This window comes from Notechis scutatus, chromosome Z (genome assembly GCF_049901735.1).
Source record: "Notechis scutatus isolate UNSWTSFEM ecotype Mainland chromosome Z, rNotScu1.2, whole genome shotgun sequence".
NCBI lineage: Eukaryota > Metazoa > Chordata > Lepidosauria > Squamata > Elapidae > Notechis > Notechis scutatus.
In genome coordinates, this window is record NC_142025.1 from 30398823 (window position 1) to 30425576 (window position 26754).

At 39.8% G+C, this 26754-nt stretch overlaps 1 protein-coding gene and 1 non-coding gene across 2 annotated transcripts in view; both read left to right on the forward strand.

The window, feature by feature from the left end:
- The window catches only part of RFTN1 (raftlin, lipid raft linker 1), a 189380-nt gene that overhangs the window by 83715 nt on the left and 78911 nt on the right, over positions 1-26754 (forward strand). The window contains 1 exon segment of the mRNA XM_087947998.1: positions 8662-8845. Coding sequence (XP_087804124.1) covers positions 8662-8845 — 184 coding nt within the window.
- On the forward strand, positions 19693-19798 carry LOC113416001 (U6 spliceosomal RNA). Its single transcript, XR_003371397.2, has one exon. It is a non-coding gene; the product is annotated as a U6 spliceosomal RNA (small nuclear RNA).

Genomic DNA, 26754 nt, shown 5'->3' on the forward strand with positions numbered 1-26754 from the left:
GTTGTAGTCACTGTTGGAAAAGGATTCATTAATTTGTATTCCGTAAATTGAATTCAAACTATTGCAGAAGATGAGATTGAGGTAGTTGTTAAGTCTAGTATTGTTGGTTACTAGTTGTTCCAGTCCCAGATTTGTTACAACATTGTAGAAGGTTGCATGTATGGATTCAGTTTTACATTCGTTTAGGGTCCAGTTAATATGAGGTAGATTGAAGTCACCAAGAAAGATAAAAGCGTGTGGGCAGGATGTTGCCCATGTTAGTATTGAATTTAACTTGTTTACATGTTCGATGTCATAATCAGGAGCTCTGTAACAGTAAGAATTGAAATGTGATATTTAAGGACAGTTCACAGATGATGGCTTCAGGAAGAGCAAGCTCCTGGGTAACTTGGATGTTTTTTAGATGTAGGGACTTTTTATAGAAGATAGCAACACCCCCTCCTCTACAAATTTTGCAATCTGATCGGTAAACATGATAGTCTCTTACTGTGGTAATGGAGTCAGGGAGAGATGCGTTGAGCCATGTTTCACAGACAAATATGATGTTGAATTTAGCCATATTTAATAAGAGGAGAAATTCAGGTATTTTATTATTGGCCAGCAAAATGTTATCTCTAGTTATTTAGAATTAGGCAGTCTCTGTGTATAGACAGTAATGTGTGGCAGAGATTGCTTTTTAATGGTAAATCTGGTTTGTACTTTCACAATTTGTGGATATGTCCAGGTGCTGCATTCAACTGGAAGACTTTTAAGTTTATCTTATCTTGCACTATTTTAAGTTCACTGCTAAAATCAGTTGGTCCTTGGTTTGCTTTTGGGTTACAGCTGTGCAGTTTTAAGGCCTTTGTGAACCACAAAAAAGATTTGGAGGGTAGGTGCTGTGCTGATTATGGACTGCTCATTCCTGATTTAAAATTTCAGCTGCTTAGCTGGTAATAAACAATGGCCTTTTACTGTTCCAGAAATTGTAATAAAGTAAAATACTTGCATAACATATTGGATTGAGATTAATAAAGGGTTTTAAAGATGTAATTTATTGCACATTAACTTTGTATAGCAGAGAGCTAGTGCTTGGACCATTTTCAGGCTTGTTTGTATGTTGTATTAATTGTTGTTAATTCAACACCTTGAGTGTTGAAGAAAAATGGAATAGTAGGAGTACAATATGTGATATGTTTCAAAAATTGCCTACTATCTCTCTATAATAGGATAGCATGGAAAGATGACTTATACCACGTACATGGAGATCAGCATAGAATCATAGGGCTGGGAGAGAACTTGGAGATCTTCTAGTCCAACCCTCTGCTCAAGGCAAAAGTTCTTATTCCATCCTAGACAAATAATTGACCAATCTTTTCTTGAAAACCACCGAGGAGCACCCACAACTCTAGGAGACAAGCTGTTCCATTGACTTATTGTTCTCACTGTCTGGAAGTTTGTCCTTTGTTCCAAATTGGATTTCTCTCTGGGTAGTTTTCACTCATTGCTTCTTTTCCTGCCTCCCATTTTATTGTTTGTTTTGTGGGGAAGGAGACTTAACTGGGTCTACTTTGCTATTACTTTAATCTTCATTTCTTCATCCTCCTATTAAGAATATTAATGCAAAATCCAATACCATAATATTTCTGGCATTTGAAATGAGTCTTGCTTTTGATACTCTCATTGGCTACATTTTGGCACTTTTCATTGCATCAGCTCAGGCCCCATGATTTAAAGGCTAACTACAGCTAGTACAGCTTGCATTTCCTAACACTGTGATAGGAAGATATTACAGGTTTGGGGTTTTATTTCTGCTTCACAAAATAGATTACTACTAACAATATAGAAGAATAGTAGCTGTTTAAATGGGTCAGTGTAGTTACATTTGATCAATAACACGCAGGGCTTGCTGTCCTTCGACTTTAGCCCTTTTCTAGTCTGCTAGAAACTGCCTTAACCATACTTTAAATACCGGCTGTATTTGCATCCAAATTTATTTTTAAAAAAGTTTTCCAGTGTCTTCTGAGGCATTGATCATATTGGCTCCATTATTGGATTTTATAATATTTGCTAAAGCATATAATAAGTACTTTTAAAAAGCTGCCCTGTGAAAGCGGCACAATAGAGCTTGAAGGCTTTAGATGATCACTTTTTCTTTCCATGAGACAAACCACAAACTCTTATGTATAGTGTTTGTCAATATCATTTAAATATATCATTGTGGAATCTTGTACTATACTGTACAATGCTTAACTAGCAATGAACAGTATGTTAAAACAACACAGCCCAGCAATCGGAAGGCATGTCTTTGTTCCCTAACCTGAGCTCCAGCGATCTTTGAAATGTAAGTGTGCTATCAGTGATGTAGATAAGGAGCAGAGTGTGGGATACAGTGGGGGTTGGAAGCAGGCATCCCAAGAGGCAGGAAGCGAAGCACAGATAGCCTTCAGGGGATGGCAGAGACCTTGGGAGGCCCAGGACGGGGCCTGCACTACACCTCCCAGGGCTTCCACTGGAGCCCCTGAGGCACCCCAAACTCAGTTTAATGACCTACTTTAATAACTCTGTCAGAAAGAGCTGGGACGGAGAGTCGTAAATAATGTGACTACTTCACTTCTTGGCCATTAAAGCATCTGACCATAAAGAGCAGGTTAAATTACTATCATGAGTCAAGGATTAGCTGTGTACCATACTGAAAAAGATCTTGTCATTATTGGAAATAGTAGTATGTATGTTATAACACTTCTCAAAATTTTCCACATATTTCTAGATAAAATAATTTAGGTAAATATTTTATTAATAACAGCTAACTGTCTTTCTCCCCCTTCTTACCTCAGAGTACTTTGGTATAAAAATATCAATAAGAGACCACAACAGTGACCATAACATGATTGACTTTTGTCTCAACATACGTCCACACAAAAATCATTACGACGGAATCCCCAATTATAACTTCAAAAAAGGCAACTATGATCTTATAAACAACGATCTCTCATCCCTTGATTGGCAATTTCTATTCTCTAGATGCAATATTGTAGAAGACCATTATAACATATTTTTACTTGAAGTCAAAAGAGTCATCAATCTATATGTACCATTAACAACTTCCAAAGCAAAAACAAAAAAATACCCAAAACAATAAGGAAGCTTCAATCCAAAAAGAAATCACTTTGGCGGAAAAAACAAATCTGGTCAACTCTGGTCAAGTTGCCAACTTCAAAAGCCGATACAAAAATTTATGCCACCAGATAAAAACTGAATGCATCAATTATCACATTAAACAAGAAGAAAACCTATGCACGAATTCCACCCGCGCTTTCTACAATTTTGTAAACAACTAACTAAAAGACTCAAGGTCCATCCCATCCCTGAAAGTAAAGACTGCAACAGCGACACCATTAAAGCCAACATCTTTAACACATTCTTTGGCTCAGTATTTGTAAACAGCAATGGATCATGCCCAGTATTCCCTAGTCGAACCACAGACAACTACAATGATCTAATACATATCAATTTTACAGGAGACAATGTTGAAAAAGCACTACGCAATCTAAAACCATTGCTATCTATTGGACCAGATGGAATATGTGCCTACTTCTTAAAAAAGCTACCCACTGCAATAGCAGAACTTCTAAGCATAATTTTTTGAAAAATCTTTCAGGACCAGCTCCTTGCCAAAACTATGGTCACAAGCCACGATCATCCCTATCTTCAAAAAGGGAAACCCCAGCCTAGTTGAAAATTACAGACCAATCTCTTTATGCTGTGTCACCTGTAAAGTCATGGAATCAATTATTACCCAATCCACCATCCTCCACTTAGAAACAAACAACCTACTCTCTAATAAACAATTTTGTTTTAGGAAAAAACTATCCTGTAATCTGCAACTCTTACACTGCAAAAACATATGAACTACACAACTCAATCAGCGCAAACCAATAGACGCAATCTACATAAACTTCTGTAAAGCCTTTGATTCAGTGGTACATGACAAACTACTCTTAAAACTAAAATCTTACAGTATCTCTGGACACCTGCATAACTGGATAGAAGCATTCCTGTCAAACAGACAACAAATGGTCAAAATTGGGACTGTCCTATCAAATTCTGTACCTGTCAACAGTGGTGTCCCTCAAGGCAGTGTTCTCGGACCAACTCTTTTCATACTCTACATAAATGACCTCTGTGATCATATCAAGAGCAACTGCGTTCTCTTCGCTGATGATGTAAAGCTATTCAACACCACAGACAATACTGCTACCTTTCAGAAAGATCTTGACTATGTATCAGAATGGTCAAACAAATGGCAACTTCAAATCTCAACAAATAAATGCTCTGTCCTACATATTGGCAAAAATAAATAAATAAAATAAAATACAGGCTGAACAGTCAAGACCTTGTTGATGATCCAAACTCTGTCAAGGATCTTGGAGTACTCATCTCAAATGACCTAAGTGCTAGAGCCCACTGTAACTACATAGCCAAAAAGGCATTAAGAGTTGTTAACTTAATCTTACGTAGCTTTTTCTCTGGTAATACTACACTAATAACTAGAGCATACAAACATTTGCTAGACCAATACTCGAATACAGCTCATCAGTCTGGAACCCACATTATGTATCTGATATTAACACAGTTGAGAAAGTCCAGAAATATTCACAAGAAGAGTTCTCCACTCCACTACTCATTGCAGAATACCTTATGCCACCAGACTCGAAATTCTAGATCTAGAAAACCTAGGACTATGCCGCCTTCGGTCCGATCTAAGTATAGTATTTAAAATCATACATTGCAATGTTCTACCAGTCAATGAATACTTCAGCTTCAACCATAACAACACAAAAGCAAATGATACAAACTCAAGGTTAATCGCACCAAACTTGATTGCAGGAAATACAACTTCAGCAACAGAGTGGTCAATGTCTAGAATACTCTTCCTGACTCTGTGGTTTCTTCCCCAAACCCCCAAAACTTTAACCTTAGACTGTCTACTATTGACCTCACCCCTTTCCTAAGAGGTCTATAGGGGGCGTGCATAAGTGCACCAACGTGCCTACCGTCCCTGTCCTATTGTTTCTTTTATATTTCTTTTATATTTTTCTTATATGTTTCATGTATTCATAACTATGTTTTTACTTATACCTATTATCTTGTAAGCAATTGACAAATTAAAAAAAAAGATATATTAGTAATTTAATTAATAAAGGAGAATATTTGTAGCTCAGGTTAAAGAGAGGAGTCCTTGGTGCTCTCTGAGCTTGGTTTTTTTTCTTGCAGATGTTTCATTACTCAAACTAGTAACATCATTAATGCTAGTAAGGAATGGGATTTGCTCTGTTTATATTCTGGTAGCTTCCCCTGGGATCATCTTAGAGGTACTTTGGTTTACTGTTGACTTGTTTGGCAACCAAACAAGCCAATACAGCACAACCAACACAAGCTCTAAAAAGGGTAACACTGCCATACATCAAGAATTTCTCAGAAACTATCAACTAATGTTGGTAATGAAACATCAGCAAGAAAATGACCAAGCTTAGAGAACACCAAGGGCCCTCAGTAGTTAATTTATCAGTTCGCATATTACACAATGATCTGAACCAAAAGAGAGAATAAATTGTATTAATAACAATTCATGGACTTATTTTTTTTTGGCACAGGTGAGAAAAAGAAAAATTGAAGCATTGTTTTTATAATTAATATTATTATAGGTTTAAAAAAATTCTGATACAGTTTGGCTGAGTTTTAGAGTATGTATCTACAACTCTGTGGCTCTGCATAGCTTTTCATGGGGAGGGACAGATACAAATTTTAGAAACTCATATTGAGACTTGGAGGTTGTATGGAGATCATTCTCTCTTCTTGGAAACCCTGTATTATTCAATCTAGGGCAAATTCCAAATTTTATTTGACTTAATTTAATTAAATTATAAATTAGAATTTGATATCCATATTTGGATATGTTCATTGGCCAATAATCAAAAAGAGCTATATGTGCCTGAACATTTTTGCTTGTAGGATCAAGGTAATAAAATTAAATAATCTTCGCAATGAAATACTAAACAAGTGGCTGATCCTTTCTTCTTTGCATTCAGTTTTATGGCTACATTTGCACTGTTCCTTTCGCTTTTCATACAAGATTCTTTGTTAGTGATGTATACTTTGATTTCCCTAAAGCATTGTTAATTTTAGCAGGACGGTGCTGTCATACATGCTTAAACAATTTCTCTAAAATTTTACAAGTATTTAAAAAGTCATTAATATGTTAACAAAATCTAACAGGCTTTCACTTTTCTTTTAAAAAAATCAGGAAATGAAGTGCAGAAAATATAAGGATTGATAATTACTTTTATAAGAACATATATTCACAAAACCATTGTATGTGATACAATAAACATCTTGGCTTATGTATATTTCCAAAAATGGTCCCTCATTCACATGAGGTAGAATTTAATTGGTAGTCCCAGGGTTTTATTATTTCTAACTTTCATTATACCAGTAATAGCTTATACTTATCTATACAATATTTTTCTGATGACTGTTATACAATTACAATAAAAAAGAGCTCTCAGACAATTCTTGCTTAACAACCATTCAATCAGTTGCCATTTGAATGGCAATGCTGAATAAATGGTACTTAGACCCAGTCCCTGAAGTTAATGTCTATTGCAGCAGCTGTCTAGTCATGTGATAAAAACTTGGATATTTGGTGGCCTACTCAAACTTACAGTCACAGGGGTGCTTCAACAACTTCTTCAATTTTTCTTCCCTCTCCATCTCTGACCTATTGTTCACCCTTCACAATGGCATTCCTTGGAATTGTAGCACTGAGGCTGAAATAGTTTGGCCTTCAACAGTCTTAAATAGCTTAACAAGTCTTAACTTTCAGGCCTCTACTTCAGTGCCAGTGTCACTGGCATTGCTGCTAAAGTATTATCTCGATCCCTGTGTTACAGCCCATACACCCCGCACCCCAGCATGAAGTTCCAGCCATCCCCATTGCCCTTTACTTCTCACACCCTGCTATGCCCAGATGACTTTGGTGTCTTCCTTCCACTGCTGATAAAATATACCTGGCCTGACTCGATATGAGGTAGTTGCTGGGTATACTCTAGAGCAGTGGTTGCCAACCTGTGGGCCGTGGCACACTGGTGGGCCTTGAGAAAATTTTGCTGGGCTGCAGAGAAATCTTACCCCCAGAGCATCTCCCCCAAAGCAATTAATTCAGGCTGCGCAGAAACACAAGGCTGTGCTGCCCACATGGCCCGCAGGAACCCTCCCTGCCCACTCACTCCTTACCTGGCAAACTTGCCTGCTAAATTGCTATTTTTCCTTTTTCCGACCCTCAGCTGTTCTGCTGTGCTGGGAGATTTAGATTAGCTAGGAAGCAGGAAATGGTTGGATTTCTTACTTTCTAGCTAGTCTTTAGATCTTTGGCTCTGCTTTTAAGCACAGCTGAACCTCCCTTAGGACGGAAGGTTCTATTATTCAGTGCAGACTCACGGCAAGCAAATTTTATTGACAGACTCAGATAGCCGATGGCAGATAATCACTGAATGATTCTGTGAGCAACTCAATCTGCCTGCCTGCTTTGCCTGTTTTTGGGTAAAAGTTGCTCCTTTTTTTTATAAAAATTCAATATTTACATATATGGTGTGTTGTGAGTTAATTTTATGAGTTTGTTTGCAAGTAAATTTTATGTGACAGACTGAGCTAGCTGATGGCAGACAGATAGATCTCTGAATGAATCTGTGATTCTGTGAGCAACTCAATCTGCCTGCCTGCTTTGCCTGATTTTGGGTAAAAGTTGCTCTTTTTTTATAAAAAAACTCTTGCAGCTACAGCCACTTTTCCCATATTCAATAAACTCAAGAACCTTGAGTTCACTAGGGAAATTCAATAACATATTTTAAAGACTTCGTACATTTTATGTATTTATTTACTGTACTTATTTATTTACTGCCACAGTCATAAGATTCTGTGGGAATTTTTTAGGATTACCAAGACACATTAGCAATTTTTTTGGTGTAGTTTTTAGTATGAAAACCAGCTGTTTTTCTACCAACTTTTAGTGGTCCAATTTGGAGATCTTTTTATTGAAGGGTGACTGCCAGAAATAGGCTGAAGCTTTCTTGTCACAGTTTAGGGAAATGGGTGACATTCTGTAGTTTAAATTTTTGGCAACTGAGTGAGTAATGTAAGATGCCTTCCAATTCCATAGAGCCTTTAGTTAAATTCCAATATGTTGTATGTCTGTTCCTTGTAGACTGAAAAAGAAAGAACAGTGTATCAGAAAAAAGAGAAAATGCGGGTCAGAGAATGAAACAGTGCTCTTACCTATCATGGACTCTGTTCTGATCCTTAAGCATACCCATCATATTGTCAGTGATATGGTACTTTATGATGTTTATCAATTTTTTATCATTGATATCAACAGCAGATATTTTAAATCTCAATGCTGGGGTGTTTTATTTCAGTTTATGGTTTTATAAATTAGATTACTGAAAATGCCCCCCATTTTCCATTTTCAAGATCAGCTTATATCAATGGGGGCTATTGTGTTTCACAATGTGGCAATTTTTTGAGTTTTCTGTACTGATTAAAATATACTTGTAGAGGTTTAAAATATTAATAATTGCAGAGAATTAATTCAGGTCTATTGATAAATTTACCTTTTTGTTCCAGCGGAGTTACCAAGATCAGCAATAACCAAGCTGTCTTCCTTACGTGATCTTCCACTTCAACTGCAAGATTTCTACTATCAAGGCTTCTGTTTGGCTACCATCTATCCCTTTCTGCAACCTAATAAGAATGAGAAGACAATTCAGGAGCAAATCTTCAGGGCTGTACTGATCAAGAAAATGGAAAGGTAAATATCTTTTGAGGAAGGGGGAATAAAAATTGACAAAGAGATTTTCTGCTGAGCTTTGTTCCAGGTCAGAAATTATAGCAGTGTCACATTATTATTCTGCCATGAGCTGTTCAGAGTATCCAGTGATGGGAAGGTGCTTCAGTCCCTTCTAGGAAGCCTGGGCTTAAACTTAAGGACACTCCTCCTCCTCTACGAGACTCCTCCTTAGCGTCCCCAATTTTAGCTCAGCCTTTCTTCAGATAGGTTGTGTTATTGTTTTCCTGGTCGGAACAGAACACTGGCGATTTAGCTGATTTAGCTGATTTATTTCTCAGGTCAGGTAAAACCATAGTTTCTGTCACCTACCCCCACCACCCCTGGGAACTTCCAAAAGTCATTTCGCTTGTTTTTTTTTTTTTTTACGTTCCAGCCTCCCGAGGCTAAAGCCTCATAAACAAGGAGGCTTATCTCTCTGATCTCCCAGCCGGCTGAGTAAACACTCTGTCCCTTCGAGGTTTGAAGCTTCAATTTAAAAGTGCAGCCTTTTTTCTTTTTATCGAGGCTCAAAGCCCCAATTCAAACAGTACAGCCTTTTTGCCTTTTATTACAAGGCTTTCCCCGCAGAACACCTCAGGGCAGGGAATTAGCCCCTGTGCCTTCCCGCTGAGCGGTTTTGCTTTCAGCAGGCCGGGCGGTGATAGCTGCTTTCGTTTTCATTCTGCCACGAGGCGGCCGCCATTTTAAAGGCCGCATGGTTAAAATTGCTGAGTAATTGTTACTGTCTGTGAGGCAAATTACCCAACAAGGTTTCCCTTCATGGGGACCTGGGAGGGGGTATGTGCCTATCACTGGATAATAGAGGACTTGAACTGCTGGATTCGACAGGCAATAAGTGCAGCTAAACTGATTTAATTATCAGTTACAGACCTGTGCCCTCATATAGGTGCCGGGTCTGGAGGGGGGTGTTCTGGTCTCCATATTTGATATTACAAGTACTTTATTCAAAAATTGACTTGATTGACTTAAATTCTACAAATCTTTAAGTTATTAAAAGATGTGTGTGTGTGTATGTGTCTTGGTGTGTTCGTTTCTTTTGCCATGTAAGATTGAGAGTATCTTGGCAATGTTTCAACGAGGTCCCACTCGCCATCTTCAGGCTGGTGCTTTCGGCTTCCTGCTTGTGCGAGCAAAGTGTGATTGGAGCTGCCGTCTCCCTATATATACTGGTGGGGAGGTTGGCTATGTTGTCAGTTCTTGATTGGTTGATGGACTTGATGTTTGCAGATTGGCTGGCTTTTTTGTAAGAACATGTATGGCTGATTGGCTGTGTGTCTATCCGCCTCCTGTGTTGTAACGACCTGGGTAATGGGCTGTGTGATGACCTTCTGAGTTCTATTGTTTTGACATCCTGGGTCTTGTGCTGTCATCTCCTGGGTTGTAATGACCTGGGTGATGACCTTCTGAGTTCTATTGTTGTGACATCCTGGGTCTTGTGCTGTAATCTCCTGGGTCATTGGCTGTGTTATGACATCCTGAGGTTTTGTGGTGTAACCTCCTGAGTTACGTGATGTGATACCTGAGCAGGTGGCTGTGATGTGATGTTCTGGGTTTTGGTTTGGCTCCGAGTTTGTGGCCTGGCTATGTGTTCATGGCGTGTGTCAATTTGCTTGGTTTGGGGGTCAGGGTGTGTGGCAGCTGGTGATGCAGCCGTGGTCTGGTTTCTGGACGGTGGTTGCCTTTCGTTTATGGGGTGGGTTTGGGTTTGAGTCTGGTGAGGGAGATTGGTGGTGGCGTCATGTGTTGTTTTGGGTCTTGTATTGGTTTTTGTGGCTGGGACTTGTTTGTTGATAAGGGCTAGTTTCCAGATGTCTGGTAGGCGGGAGGTATCACCCCATTTATTCATGTTATGGGGGTGTTTCTCTATTTCGATGGCTTCCCTGATTATTGTTGAAGTGTTCAGTATTGGAGATTAATTTGGTTCCCTCAAAATTAATTTCATGTCCTGTGGCTTTAATTAGAGGCACCACAGATAAAATCAGCAAAATTCTCCACAGGCACAATATCAGGACAGCCTTTGGCACTGACCAAAAAATAGCCAACATCCTAAGAAACCCCAAAGACAAGATCCAGCTAGAAAACCAAGGAGTTTATGAAATACCATGCAACAATTGCCCAGCCACATACATTGCACAAACCAACAGGAGAATAAATGCACTCATCACTGAACACAAGAACGCAGTCAGAAAAGAAAATACTTCTTCCCTTTTCCAGCACCTTAAAGCCACAGGACATGAAATTAATTTAATTAAACATTAGGGCACATCAAGATGTGACTAAATTAATCGCAGCTGCAGAGTTTTCGGCAGACGCTACCTTCAATGTAGTTAAATTTTCCTCTAGGGCCATTGCTTCCCAAATTGTGTCTAGAAGGTTACTTTGGCTCAGGCATTGGCAGGCAGACGTCAAGCACAAGTGGCGGCTTGCCTCAGCTCCCATCTCGGAGAACAAACTATTTGGCAGTGCGCTTGAACCCCTCCTAATTGAAACCAGAACCAAAAAGAAAATTCTTCTCTCTTTCATCGATCAGAGTCCAGATCACCACAGCCCTTTTGTAGGGGTTCCTTTCGCCCCTTCTACCAACCCTACTATCAAAGACAGCCTGGATTCAGACAACAGACAGATAGAATTGAACCTGGGGACAGATATAGAAGGGGACTCCATCCTAGGAGACAATTTCAAGGAACAGTATCTAGGCCCTTCCGCAGGTCCAAGTAATGACCACAACGAGATTCCCATTGGCGGTCGCCTAAAAGTGTTTGCTGACCAATGGGACTCCTCTACCACTGACGCATGGGTCAGGAACACAGTACGATTTGGTCTGGCACTAGAGTTCAGCTCCATCCCCCCCTGGATTTTTTTATGAAGTCCCCAATTTCCAGGGACACAGAAAAAAGGTTTCTCATGGACACAGCCATAGCACATCTACTAGAGATCCAGGCCATACAACCTGTCCCTTCTAATCAAAAAGGTCTTGGTTTTTATTCGCACCTCTTTGCGGTCCCTAAAAGTTCGGGGGTGGGTGGGTGGAGGGCAATCCTGGACTTAAAACGTCTAAACCAATATTTAGTTTACCGAAAATTTAAAATGACCACTCTCCAATCCATCTTACTCAGCATCAGAAAAAAATGATGTCCTTACCTCCATAGACCTCACGGAAGCTTACTTACATATCCCAATTAGGCCCTCACATTTCAAATTCCTTCGATTCTGTTTTTTTTTTTTAAACAAATTTTATTAATTTTTAAAAAACAATATATAAACAAACTAAACGTAGAATGTAATAACATAAAGCATCTTTTCTGAAAAAATCAATAAGACATCTTATTTAAAGACAGAATAATTCCAAATTATCACATTTCCATACAAACATAATTTAACATATGTATTTATCTTATCTATTCAACTTCATATCTTATCCCAACTTCTCTTTATTTCTCCCTTTCCTTCTATTATTCAATTATATTTCTTTTGTCTTAGATTATATATATTCTTTATATCCATCTGTCTTATTTACAATTTCATTATTCTCTTCCAATGTTGTTCTTACATTCTTCTAAAATTTGATTAATTCAGACATAGACAAACAAAACACAAAACATAAATACATAAAACTTCTTTTTGGAAAGCGGCTTACCCCGTGTTACCTCTTTTTGTACAGACATAAATCAAATTCATGCTCGCTTAATATACTATTTCATATCTTATTTAGCATTCTGTATTTTCTATATATTTTCTCTCCTCTATTCACTCTCTTACTTCTATTATGTTTATTTCGTCTCAATTTAAATAATAATTATACTTGTATCCTTTGTCCATTCTCTTTCAATCATCTATTTATCTTTTCTTTCTAATACAATATTTCTCCTGTAATCACTGGTTGAAGCGTGACAACTTTCTATCTTTCCCCTAAATTTAACACTTGAAATAATACATACTTTCCACACTGATTTTGCTTAGTACGTTCTAAGTAATACATTTTAGAATAATAAAACAAAAATAGAAAAGGAATTGAGTTTATAATATAATAAAAACAATATTCGATAAAATATTAAACTCTATTGTTAACTCTTAAACATTTTATACATTCCCTTTAATGCATTATTAACTCATATAATAGTTCAATTTTCTAACTCAATTTCAAATACTAATATCTACAATACAATCTTATGTACTTTTGCAAAATCATTTTTTTTTAATAACTCTTACCCTTTATCTCTGAAAAAAATCTGTTTTTTAGCATCTTATTTTAAACCTTTATGACTTCTCTTTCCTTTTCCCCTTCCTTTCTTATAAATTCTAATCTTTTTGCCCCCCCATCTCTCAAATTCCACTCTCTTAATCTTCTCTCTCTGTTGTGTTTCTCTTTTCTGTTGCTTTCTGACATTGTATCGATTTTTCATCTTATTTTTCCCTTTCTTGGTTGCTTTTTTAAGTTCTGAATTCTCCATTTTCACTCCCCCTTTTTTCTTTTCCTCAACTATAACTTTTTGTCCATTAAAGATGGCTTCTTCTTCTTCATCCCAGTCCTTTTGTTGTTGTATTTCTTGGTAAGTAAAAATCGCCATTTCCAAAAAGTGAAAAACAGATCCAGAAGAGCCCTTGCCTTCTTGCTCCTCTTCTTGTAACTTTTGATATTCCATTTGTAGTTCTTCCACAGATAATGTCATCTTCTTTTTTTTAAAAAAAAAGCAACCCAAATGTTTTTAGTCTTTCAAAAGATAGTTGCCCAAAGGTCACAAAGTCACAAAGTCACAAAGCAGTCCAAATCAGAACAAACTGTCTCATTAACACTTTCTTCTTCTTTTTTGTTTAATTTCTCTTCCTGGGGTAAAGTTCAGTTACAATTTCAAAATGATTTTTTGGAAGCCTTATTAGCACATATTTCTAAGTCTTATAAACTCCAAGCAATGGAATCTTATGGAATCTTAGAATAAGTTTTTTACCTCTTCCTTCCCACTTATAGCAGTAAAGTTTAATTTTAAATTCCAATGTTCCAAAATCTTTTATCCCCTTGGCTTTAATTTTTAGGTTTATTTACCTTCTATGCCCAAGCAGGTTTTTCAGATTTCCATCAGCTATTTCCGTAGGGAAGGAGAGTGAGAAAAAATAACTTTCCCTTTCAAAACTTTCTTCTGCCGCTTGCAATCTTTTCTGGGAAACAATGTAGCAATCAAAAAATCAAATTTCCAGGTTTTTGAAGGTTCCTCGTTATCCCGGTTCAGCCAAAGAAAAACTTTTCCTTTCTTCCTCCTGCACGATCTTGTCCAGCTGCAGGCTTCTTTGTGGCGGCCATTGCTGACTGCCGCTCTACCGCCTTGGGAAAAGGCGACACCCCCAAACTCCTGTCCGGATCCCCCCTGTCTTCAGCTGCCTCTACGGGGCAGCTATATCCTCCAAATCCGTCTGGATCGGAGGCACCAAGGCAGCGAGCGCAGCAGGAACCGCGGATCCCTGCCGCCGCCGAAGCCTGGCAAACCGGAAGTCTCAAATTCCTTCGATTCTGTTACAACAACGTCCATTACGAATATATTGCTGTCCCATTTGTCCTAGCTTCAGCTCCCAGAACCTTTACAAAGGTCTTGGCTGCCTTGACAGCTTCACTCAGAGATAGGTCCATCTGACTTCAATGCTACTTGGATGACATTCTTATTCTGGCATCTTCCATCAATCAAGCAAATTTGCACACTCAAACTACACTTGTAACCCTACAACAACATGGGTTCTCAATCAATTGGTCGAAAAGTCATTTAACACCCTCTACTAGACTCATTCACCTTGGCACCATCATTGACACCCTGGAAGGCAAAGTTTTCCTCTCCCCTGACAGACAAGAAAGCATTAGAAATTTGGCTCAACAGATCAGAACTCTTAGGAAAGTACAACTATGTCTCCTTTCTAAATTGCTCAGAAAAATGATTTCTTGTATTTCTATTATCCCTTGGGCCCAGTTCCATACAAGAACCCTGCAATGGTTCCTGTTGCCACACCAGTGCACTGGGAGAGATGACGCCAGGATTTGCGTAAAAGTTCCATCAACTGTTCTCAGGTCTTTACGATGGTGGACACGACCTGAAATCAACAAGGGATGCCCTTTCAAGGATCCACACAGGTCGATTGTTACAACAGATGCCAGTCTAGTGGGATGGGGGGGGCACTTCTAATCACATACAGCGCAAGGCCTTTGGACGGATTTAGAGAAGGCACACAATATCAACTGGCTAGATCTAAGAGCATTGTACATGGCATTCCGACAATTCCTCCCACATCTCCATTGCAAACACGTGCTCGTCTTAACAGACAACATAACTACAAAGGCCCATATCAACAAACAAGGGGCACTCATTCCAATCTACTAATGAGGGAAGCAGAAAGACTATTCCTGTGGGCCGAAATCCATCTTCACTCTCTAAAGGCGGAGCACATATCTGGAGTAGCGAATGTACAAGTGGATTGGCTCAGCAGAGCCACGTTAGACCAATCAGAGTGGTGTCTGGACCCCAAGATCTTTCTGGAGGTTACTTGGAGTTTGGACCAACTGGTAGTCGACCTGTTTGCGTCCCCAATCAGTGCACAGCTTCCCTGATTCATTTCTTGTTACCCATCGCAGGGAGCAGAGGACGTGAACACCCTCAGATGTCACTGGCCCACCAGACTGCTATACGCCTTTCCTCCCCTCCCCATGATCCCCAAATTGATTCAGAAGTTGCTGGAAGAAAAAGCGGACCTGCTATTAGCGGCTCCTTATTGGCCAAGGCGAGCATGGTTCACGGACCTGAAGGACCTCTCAACAGTACCACCGTGGAGGATCCCATCATCGGTCATATTGCTGTCTCAAGGCCCAGTGCTACACCTGGAAACCCAATGGCTAAACTTAGCTGTATGGAAGTTGAACAGTGACGTCTGAGAGATGAACACCTTTCTACTCAAGTTATTCACACTATTCAATCAGCTCGACGTCCTTCGACGAACCGAATCTATGAGGCCACCTGGTCTAGCTTCTGCTGTTGGTGTCAGAGGGTTCAGATCGACCCCACTTCGCCATCAGCAGGGCAATTAGAATTTTTACAGGAGGGCCTAAACAAAGGGTTATCAACCAATGGTCTGAAGAGATAGGTGTCGGCCCTGGTTTTGGTCATATCTTGGGATGATCTTACCTCCATATCTCATCACCCTCGCATTCGGAGTTTTCTGCACAGTGCCAAGAACTTGAGGGCCTCCCGTAGTGCACCAATATCCAACTTAGGACTTAAATAAGGTACTATTGACCCTTATTACAGGTCCCTTTGAGCCACTAAGGACCACCATGCTTCGATTTCTATACTACAACCCATACTACAATACAGGAGATTTGCCGAGCTGCAACCTGGGCTTCTCCATCTCCATTTATTAGAAATTATAAAATTGACGTATTTGCTTCTGCTGAGGCTTTATTTGGTAGGCGAGTTTTGCAGCAAGTTATTTCAGAGACAGTTAGGTCTGCAACCCAGACGGAGTTCCTCCCTTAGGACAGTGCCAAGCTTTGGTATGTCCCATCACTGGATGCTTTGAACAGCTCATGGGAGAAAGGCCGTTGGTACTTACCTGATATGCCCGTTCTCTGTGAGCTGTGAAGAGCATCCAGCCCCACCCTTTTATTCCATCTGGTAGGGGATCTGTTCTGGCCAAGGTTATTACATAGGCTTAAGCATATAGGGTATCAATACCTCAGCTTCGCAAAACTGGGGACGCTAAGGAGTCTCGTGAAGGAGGAGGAGTGTCCTCAAGTTTAAGCCCAGCCTCCCTAGAAGGGACTGGAGCACCTCCCCATCACTGGATGCTCTTCAGAGCTCACAGAGAATGGGCGTATCAGGTAAGTACCAACGCCCTTTTACTGCATAAACATTTTTATAGGCTTGTCATTGTTTAGGAATCTGTAGATTGGCAGCATTGTCTGAGGATAATAAGCTGAAAATGTGTTTCATATTTGAATCAACTTTGGGCATGAAGTTAGGAGAAATTTTTTATATATTTTTGTTTCTTATTGTGACAGTGTTGTTCAGTTAAGTACAGCTTGAAAAAGTATTTTTCTCTTGAATATTTTCATTGTGTTTTTATTAGTATGCAATTAAAACAAAAATGAAAATGTTTCATAGTCCATGTCAATAAGACCATCTTTCAATCAACAGTTTTCAATTCTGTATCAGCATATATCTATTTTTTAAATAGGGAAATGGATTGCCTTTGATTTCTATAAGAACACTGAATGTTGATTTTTGCAATGTTCAGAGATCATGAGAAATTTGGAAAATTAAATTAAAGTTAGGAAAAATTCAGTGAAACCTGAGAATTTGATAAACCATATTTTTTATACCAATGACCAAGGAAATCTTCCTCATAAGTTTTTTGGATAAAAGATGCACATTTTGGCAATGTCAAGAATTAGTTTTTAGAGTGATAAAAACAATCTGTATATCACCTGTGCTAATTAAAAAAAGAATTATATATTTTATTGCTCTTTGAAGGAAAATATAAAAAATAAAACATACTCGTATTTATGATGGTAGCATCAAGAATATTTGTAGTCCATAAATTGAAGAAAAATTGCATGCCAACGTTAGATATTTGGTATTAAAAATATTAGAAAAATATTAGAAATATTAGAAAAATATTAGAAAAATTGAGAAATATACTCTGATAGTTTCTGCATGTGTGATCAGTTAAGACAGGGTTGGTTCATGCCAGGTCCTGTTGGCAAACTGTATCTTTTGGGATCTTAGAGATAGGCATTCTCAATGGCTGTGCCTGATATTTTCTCTTTGCCCTTTGAGAGAGTACTATCTGCCACTAGCTACAACCTTCCAAATGGGAAGCAAGCATCTTCACCACCAGGCCACAACATCATGCTCTATATATGGCCCACTATATAAAAAATAAAGGGAACACTTAACAACACAATGTAACTCCAAGTCAATCACACTTCTGTGAAATCAAACTGTCCACTTAGGAAGCAACACTGATTGACAATCAATTTCATATGCTGTTGTGCAAATGGAATAGACAACAGGTGGAAAGCATAGGCAGTTAGCAAGACATCCCCAATAAAGGAGTGGTTCTGCAGGTGGTCACCACAGACCACTTTTCAGTTCCTATGCTTTCTGGCTGATGGTTTGGTCACTTTTGAATGCTGGCGGTGCTTTCACTCTAGTAGTAGCATGAGACGGAGTCTACAACCCACACAAGTGGCTCAGGTAGTGCAGCTCATCCAGGATGGCACATCAATGCGAGCTGTGGCAAGAAGGTTTGCTGTGTCTGTCAGCGTAGTATCCAGAGCATGGAGACGCTACCAGGAGACAGTCCAGTACATCAGGAGACATGGAGGATGCCATAGGAGGGCAACAACCCAGCATCAGGACCGCTACCTCCGCCTTTGTGCAAGGAGGGACAGGACTGCCAGAGCCCTGCAAAATGACCTCCAGCGGGCCACAGATGTGCATGTGGCTGCTCAAACTGTCAGAATCACACTCCATAAGGGTGGTATGAGGGCCCGACGTCCACAGGTGGGGGTTGAGCTTACAGCCTAACACCATGCAGGACATTTGGCATTTGCCAGAGAATACCAAGATTGGCAAATTCGCCACTGGTGCCCTGTGCTCTTCACAGATGAAAGCAGGTTCACAAAAATGTGACTGTGGATGGAATTAGCAATACGCCAATGTATCTCTGCGGGGGTGCAGCATACTGCTCTGAACAACAGAGCGCTCCTTCTGACTGGAATTCCCTATAACTCCAGTCACTAAGCAGGACAGAGCATCCTTACCCTCAGGTATCTCTCCACAGGAGATTCTGTAATTTCAGATATACTCCCACAAAGTATATAGAAGAAGCAAGGGCTATTGATCAGGTGGAGCCGGAGGACTCTGAGTTCTCCTGCTCAAATTCTCAAATTCTAGTTAGATTTGCATCGGCTCACATTCAAAGGTAATGGTTGATGCTACATCTTGATGACTAAAACAATGCCGGTATCATTTTGTTTATAAGAATTCCATGGCATTATCTGTTGAGAGGCCACTTCCCCTCACAAGGATCTCCGTGAGGATCCAGGGGACATTTATGCCGATTACGGACCTCTTTCTGAGGTTGACTATTGGGCTTCTTTTTTCAGTTGGCAGCCCTCACAGAATTCTAGCAGCACAGTAACAGCGAGCACCAAGGCCTGTGTCCATCTGGGCAGGAAGCTGTTGAGCGCCAGTGACTGCAGGATCACCCAATTGCAATACAGGTCCTGAAAGGTGTTCTCTATTTGGCCTCACAATTTGATTCCATATTCAGTCATCTAATTATGAGTTAGGTAACTGCACAACAATTTATGTTAGTAGCTGTGCACAGATATAACAAAAATATCAATAATAACAATATTAATGATATCAATATTATGAATAATAACATAATAACAAATTGAATTTACCAAAAAACGGGGAGGGGAGAGCAAATATCAAGAGGATTCCCTGCCTTTGTTTATATCAGTCCTCTGGAGCAGTCAACAGTCCATTAATATCTCATACACATATAGATATATAGATATAGATATCTCACCTTGTGGGCTTTAGGTCAGAATCTTCAAGGGCAACCAAAAATACCACCAGAGGACAATAAACCAACTCAAAGTAGGTAAAAACGTCCTAGAGAGACCTCTAAGGCAACAAAGGATGTCAAGAGACACCAAAATGCATTAGATGAGTATATCTTAAATTTAAAAAAAAATGCATGAGGGAGGTTGAACAGAAGTCTCAGTCCTCTTCCCCAGCCAGGCTGGTCCCAGTTCCAGAATGCTTGCTTCAGCAGCACATATACTAAAACTGGAATGATACAGAGAAGATTAGCATGGCCCCTGTGCAAGGATGACACACAATTTGTGAAATGTTCCATATTTCACCTTGCCTCCATCCCTGGATCTCTCAACGCCATCCAGGAGAGCCTCAGAGGGAGCGGTTCAACCCAGGCCTTCAGGCCTTCAACCCAGGCCTGACAGACAGTTGTGGGACCACACCAGAATTCCTCCTCCCAGAGGATATCCCTGACAAATTGAAGGCCTGGAGGGACATGGCAACTTGAAGAGGCATCGCAGCCGGGGCACAGTAGAAGTTGATGGCTAGGCAGCCTCCACAATCTGACCTTGATTCTCACTCGATTTAGTTAATATGCAGAATAGACCATCATTACCAGCAGGTACCTCCTTCAGGGGAGTATTATATAATCCAGTTACACATTCATATGATACACAGGATGAGGGAGAACTAGGGACCAGATGGAACAAGTTGAGGAAGGGTCTACTCACAACAGTGACCAAAATCTGTAAGAGGCGGATCCCCTAAAAAAGGGGGGCATTTCAAACATTGAAGGCATTAAGCCAGACCACCGACCTTCAGGTCTGTTTCGCCCTCAGACTTTTTTCAAGTCTCTGTTGTTTAAAAAAACAAAACCTTCTGCCTGCCTTGATATTCCATTCCCCTCGGCCCAACAATCGTTACTATAAGGGGGGGGGGGGTCAGACGATTTAATCTTCTCCCAACCAATAATGTAAGAAAAAGTCATAACTGTCCAACAGAGGTTCTTGGACCTTGTCCAGAAACAAGGGGTCTCTTCAGTGGCATATATCCCTCTTACAGGATATGATAGCAATTTTTTAATTTGATTTTCTCATTCTGCTAAATTTCTCATCACCACGATAGTAGATAAAACAATAATGGCAATTATCATCTTCCTCTGCAATTCCAACAGAAGCAGAAGAGGCTCTCGAGTCAAAGGATATACAGGGTCGAGTTGTCCCCATGTAGGGCATGTCGATCTGATGTGAGGGCCATAAGAGCGGAGTCGGCCGCACCCCCCTTTTTTTACTAGATCGTCTCTCAAGTTGTTCCGCCATCTGAGGGAGATTATTCCAATATTAGGGCACACAAGGATGCCGCAAAACTCTTATTAAATTATCTGCTCAAGCCAGGGCATCTCAGGTTACTCCTCGCCTACTGCTATGGCTCAGACATTGGCAAGCAGATATCACACAACTAATGGAAGCTTGCTTTCTCCCCAATATAGGGAGATAATTTGGTTGGTGGTGCCCCTGACCTATCTCTGATAGAGATTAGAAGCAGAAAATGTTCCTCTCTTTTCATAGACCCCAAAATAGTCCTTCCCAGCTTTTTGGAGGGTTCCTTTGTTCCCTCTACCAGGGACTTTTTCTCTCCAGACTCCAGGGACCGTCCCCAGAATGAATCACCAACAGTCTGGAGATAGATACTGAAGGGGAGGGCAGAGCAAAAGAATCTCTTGAGGAATATGAAATAGAGGTCTCTGAGGCACAACATAGGCCTCACGACTGTGCCCCTATTGGTGGAAGGCTCAAGCCTTTCACGGACAGATGGGATGCCTCTACCTCTGTTTCCTGGGTTAGAGGTATCAGAAGATTAGGCCTGGCTATAGAATTTCCATCCTCTCCCCGGAACTTTTGCATTACTTGCCCTCTCTCTGGGGATCCTGTTAAAGGGAGCATGATGGAGACAGCTATTGTTCATTTATTGGAGATCCAGGCAACCAACCTGTGGCACCAGATCAGCAGGGGCAATTTTAGTTTTAAAATGACTTAATTGATCCATAGTTCATAGGAGGCTTAAGATGAGTATACTGAACTCCATACTTCTGAGTTTCAGAAGGGGCGATTTTCTACCCTCCATTGACTTAATGGAGGCGCATCCCCACATTCCAATTAGATCCCCACATAGCAAAACTCTTAGTTTTTGTTACAATACTCAACATTTTGAATACATTGCACTGTCCTTTGGGTTGTCATCTGCCAAGGTTCTTACGAAGGTTCTGATGGCTCTGGCTGTCCATTTCAGGGGAACACCTGTTAGACGGCAGTGTTATTTATATGACATTTCATTATTATCTTGTTCATATAAACAGGCAAAGGGGAGGCCTTAGCATTTCATTATTATCTTGTTTATATAAACAGGCAAAGGGGAGGCCTTAGCATCGGTCATCACTAGGAGAGACTTTCAGTCCATCTCTCATCACCCACGCATATGCCATTTTCTTGCACGGGGCTACAATCTTACAGCCTCCTGTAGTGCATTGATAGCACACATGGGACCTCAACAAGGTCCTTACCGCACTCAAGAAAAGTCCCTTTGAGCCCATGTAGACCATGCGTCTCCATTCCTAACGTACAAGGTGGTTCTCTTGGTTGCCATTACATCGGCCAGTTACATCTTGGATCTAGTAGCCTTGTCAGTTAGACAGGAGCTCTGTATTTTTCACACAGACAAAGTGGTCCGTAGTCCAGATCCATCTTTCACCCATAGATAATTTTGGGTTTCCACAGACCATAGAAACTGATACTCCCGTACACTTGTCTGAAACTGACATAAAATCTGGCACGACAATGCCACAATCTAGATGTAAGGTGAGCTTTCTGCATATATTTCAACTGCACGATGTGTGTTAGGAAACAAAGATTCTCTTCGTTTCTTTTCAACCACCCACCATTGCGTGCAAGATCCCTTCCTCAATGACCAGTAAGTGGCTGAGAGCACAATTCCCAAATCCTATGAGACACAATCTCTTCCTGTACCCAGGGGCATCACTGCTCATTCGACCTGGAGCGCTGCGATGTTGACAACATGGGCCACAAGCGCCAATAGCGAAAATTTACAAGGCGACAAAATGGGCCTCACCATAGCCTTTTATTTAGAAACTATTAGAATGATGTCTTCGCCTCTGCGGAGGCTGCCTTTGACAGGAAAGTGTTACAAAGGGTCCATAGGGACCAAGAAAAAGGGGAATCTGAACCAGACGTAAGCCCTCCCGTAGGACACGCCAAGCTTTGGTATGTCCCAAACAATGGATGCTCTGAACAGCTCATCTGGAGAAGGGGCGTTGGTACTTACCTGACACGCCCTTTCTCTGTGAGCTGTGAAGAGCATCCATCCCCACCCTTATTCATCTGGTGGGATGTTATTCCGGCCAAGTATTAGAAAGGGTGAAGGAGAAGAAATATTTCATCACTTCGACTTTGCCAAAACTGGGGATGCTAGGGAGGAGTCCCGTGGAGGAGGAGGAACGTCCTCTCAATTAAAGCCCAACCTATCAAACGAGAAACAGAAGCATCATCCCAAACAATGGATGCTCTTCACAACTCACAGAGAAAGGGCGTGTCAGGTAAGTACCAATGCCCCTTTTCAGTACAGGAGCCCCAAAAGGTTAGCCACCACTGTTCTAACAGAATGAAATGTTATTGTTGGTGCTATTTATAATTCAGTGTTAATTATGTACTCAGAGATACTCATAACAGGCAGCTTAATAAAAGTTGAAGCATAATGTTTTCAAATTCAGAGTTATTCTGACTATAGTATCATAGCCAGTAATAAATTTTAAAGCAAATTAAAATATGATTTAGTTTTTGTCATCAGGCACATTTTTCTTTCATCTTCTGATTATTTCTGAATCATACTATGAATTTTCTTAATTTTATTATTGTTTTATAGTTGAATAATCAAATTATTAGTACCCCATTTTCCGTTTAATTCTATATGAAACTTTGTTCATGAACAAAGAAGACTAAGTTACAGACCTGTTTTTACTTCAATATGCCACACAGAGACTCTCTCTCAGAAGTATAAAATCACCAAGGTTTCCAGCCAATTACCTTGTGTTTCCATTGCTTTCGGTATGATAAGAAATAATACCTGATACGCAGATAAGGAAATGAACTGAGGCAGGATGGAAATCCAAGAATTGTTTAAATTATGAAATAAGTATCAAAGGTTGATGAAGAAGTTTCAGAATTATAAAAAAAAGAATTTTGTTGGTGACAGATATAAAGAGGTTGTAGATGCGAATTTTCATTGAGGGACTGCTTGTTCTCAGTGATTCTCACATGACAGAACAGATTTCCACTTTTAGGAAAGCCCTGAACAGAAGAGTAATTGCTAGCTAGCAGTACCTTAATAGAGCGCCTGTCTCTTTTACAATTTGATTCACTTCAAGCATATTACTGGAATAAAACATGAGGAAGGGGTATATAACTGAGAAGGAAATAAGCATAATAAAAAAGTCATTTATAGTTTCAGAGAAATATTTTGGCAATCTTTTTCTGACATTTTATTTTTTTGATTACCAGATAATCACTTCTGTGTGTTTAATATAATCTTCAATTAAACATCTATGTAACAATTTCTATAAAAGCTTTAAAAGGCATACACTCTAATATTATACAATTACCCATATGCTTGATGTTTCTTACAAAAGAGATGATGTAGGAAAATAATATCCAATTTATTGCACTTGAGATTTATTAACAACAGGAATGCATACTATTTCTGGTTTAATTTTTGATGTTTAAGTTGAAACAATCTTTTGAAACTAAAGGTAAAAATCTTTTCAATTAGAACATTGACACATTGGCTTAAGAATATTTGGTTATCAGATTTTAGGTGATGAATTATCATTTGTTTAATCTAGTTATAATACAGGTAGTCCTTGACTTACAACAGTATATTTAGTGTAATGGATCAACCCCTGGACCCTTTCCAGATGCATGTTCAGAAGAGAAGGATATGTATGAGACTTCAGAGGAAAGTATGAAGTCGAGTATTGGTCAGGATAGGAGCTCAAAGAATGCTATCCTGATGGAGGAGCCTCAACTGGGTGGATTGGATGAGTTACAGGCTGAGGCTGAGGGATATGAGCTGCAGCTACAACAAGTTGGCCAGGAGGCTCTAGGCTAGGGCCTGTTAGTAATGAGGAGATGGAGTGCAAACCTCCTCCTGATCCAAGGACATAGAGAACAGACAGGTACAACGCTGATCAGCAACGTCACTTCTCATGAAGGGCTACACTGGCATTGCTTAATTAACTCTTCCCTGAGGCCTTGAGTGTTGCTGGAGCAATATGCCCAATTCTGCGCTTTGTGTGCTCATGCCATTTTCAACTCTTGACCTGCTTTCCTGGACTTGGTGTGTTCCCATTAGACTTGATTGCCCAGTGACTGTTGCTGTATTGAGCTTGGAATCTACACCTGCACAACAAGGGGGTGATTTCCCAATCCTCGTCAGAGAAGCTGTCGAGCACGAACAGAAACGTACAAACACCATCTTATTTGGTCTAGAGGACATCAATGATAATGATGACATCACAATTGTCCACAACATCATCAGTGACTATCAAGCATCAACCATCTCCCCTGATGAAATACTTGACATTTCCCGCATCGGCACAGAGTTCAAAAACAGAGACGGCTCGATGGCCCCATGCTTCTGCAGGGTCATTTGCAAAAATGAATCAAGCAAACGTAAATTCATTTATATTATAAATTCACTCGCCAAAAGCAACACCAACCATAAGAACCTCTGTTCTCACCCTGACCTTATAGCAATGTGCTCGCTACTGTGTATTCCGCACAGAACTCAAAAATCGTCTAGACAATGGAGAAAAAGCACTACGCAATCTATTGGTCCGGATGGAATATGTGCCTACTTCTTAAAAAAGCTATCCACTACCATACCCGAACCTCTAAGCATAATCTTTTAAAAATCTTTCAGGACCAGCTCCTTGCCTAACCCATGGTCACAAGCCACGGTCATTGCCATCTTCAAAAAGGGAGACCCCAGCCTATTTGAAAATTACAGACCAATCTCTTTATGCTGCATCACCTGTAAAGTCATGGAATCAATTATCAATCAATCCATTATCCTCCACTTAGAGTCAAACAACCTACTCTCTAATAAACAATTTGGCTTCAGGAAAAAACTATCCTGTAATCTGCAACTCTTACACGGCAAAAACATATGGACTATACAACTCGATCAGGGCAAAGCAATAGAAGCAATTTACATAGACTTCTGTAAAGCCTTTGATTCAGTGGTACACGAGAAACTAATACTAAAACTAAAATCTTATGGTATCTCTGGACACCTGCATAACTGGATAGAAGCATTCCTGTTAAACAGACTACAAATAGTCAAAATTGGAAGCGTCCTGTCAAATACTGTACCTGTCAACAGTGGTATCCCCCAACCCTCTTCATACTCTACATAAATGACCTCTGTGATCATATTAAGAGCAACTGTGTTCTCTTTGCCGATGATGTTAAGCTATTCAACACCACCAACAATACTGCTACCTTTCAAAAAGACCTCAACTATGTATCAGAATGATCAAACAAATGGCAACTTCAAATCTCAACAAATTGGCTAAAAAAAATCAGAAAATAAAATACAAGGTGAACAGTCAAGACCTTGTTGATGATCCAAACTCTGTCAAAGACCTTTGAATTCTCATCTCTAATGATGTAAGTGCTAGAGACCACTGTAACTACATAGCCAAAAAGGCATTAAGAGTTGTTAACCTAATCCTACGTAGTTTTTTCTTGGTAATATCACACTACTAACTAGAGCATACAAAACATTTGCTTGACCAATACTCGAATACAGCTCATCAGTCTGAAACCCGCATTACATATCGGATATTAATACAGTTGAGAAAGTCCAGAGATATTTCACAAGAAGAGTTCTCCACTCTTTTACTCATTGCAGAATACCTTATACCACCAGACTTGAAATTCTAGACCTAGAAAACCTAGAACTATGCCATCTTCAGTCTGATCTAAGTATGGTATATAAAATCATACATTGCAATGTCCTACCTGTCAATGAATACTTCAGCTTCAACCATAACAATACAAGAGCACACAATAGATACAAACTCAAGGCTAACCGCACCAAACTTGATTGCAAGAAATACAACTTCAACAACAGAGTGATCAATGTCTGGAACACTCTACCTGACTCTGTGATTTCTTCCCCAAACCCCAAAAACTTTAACCTTAGACTGTC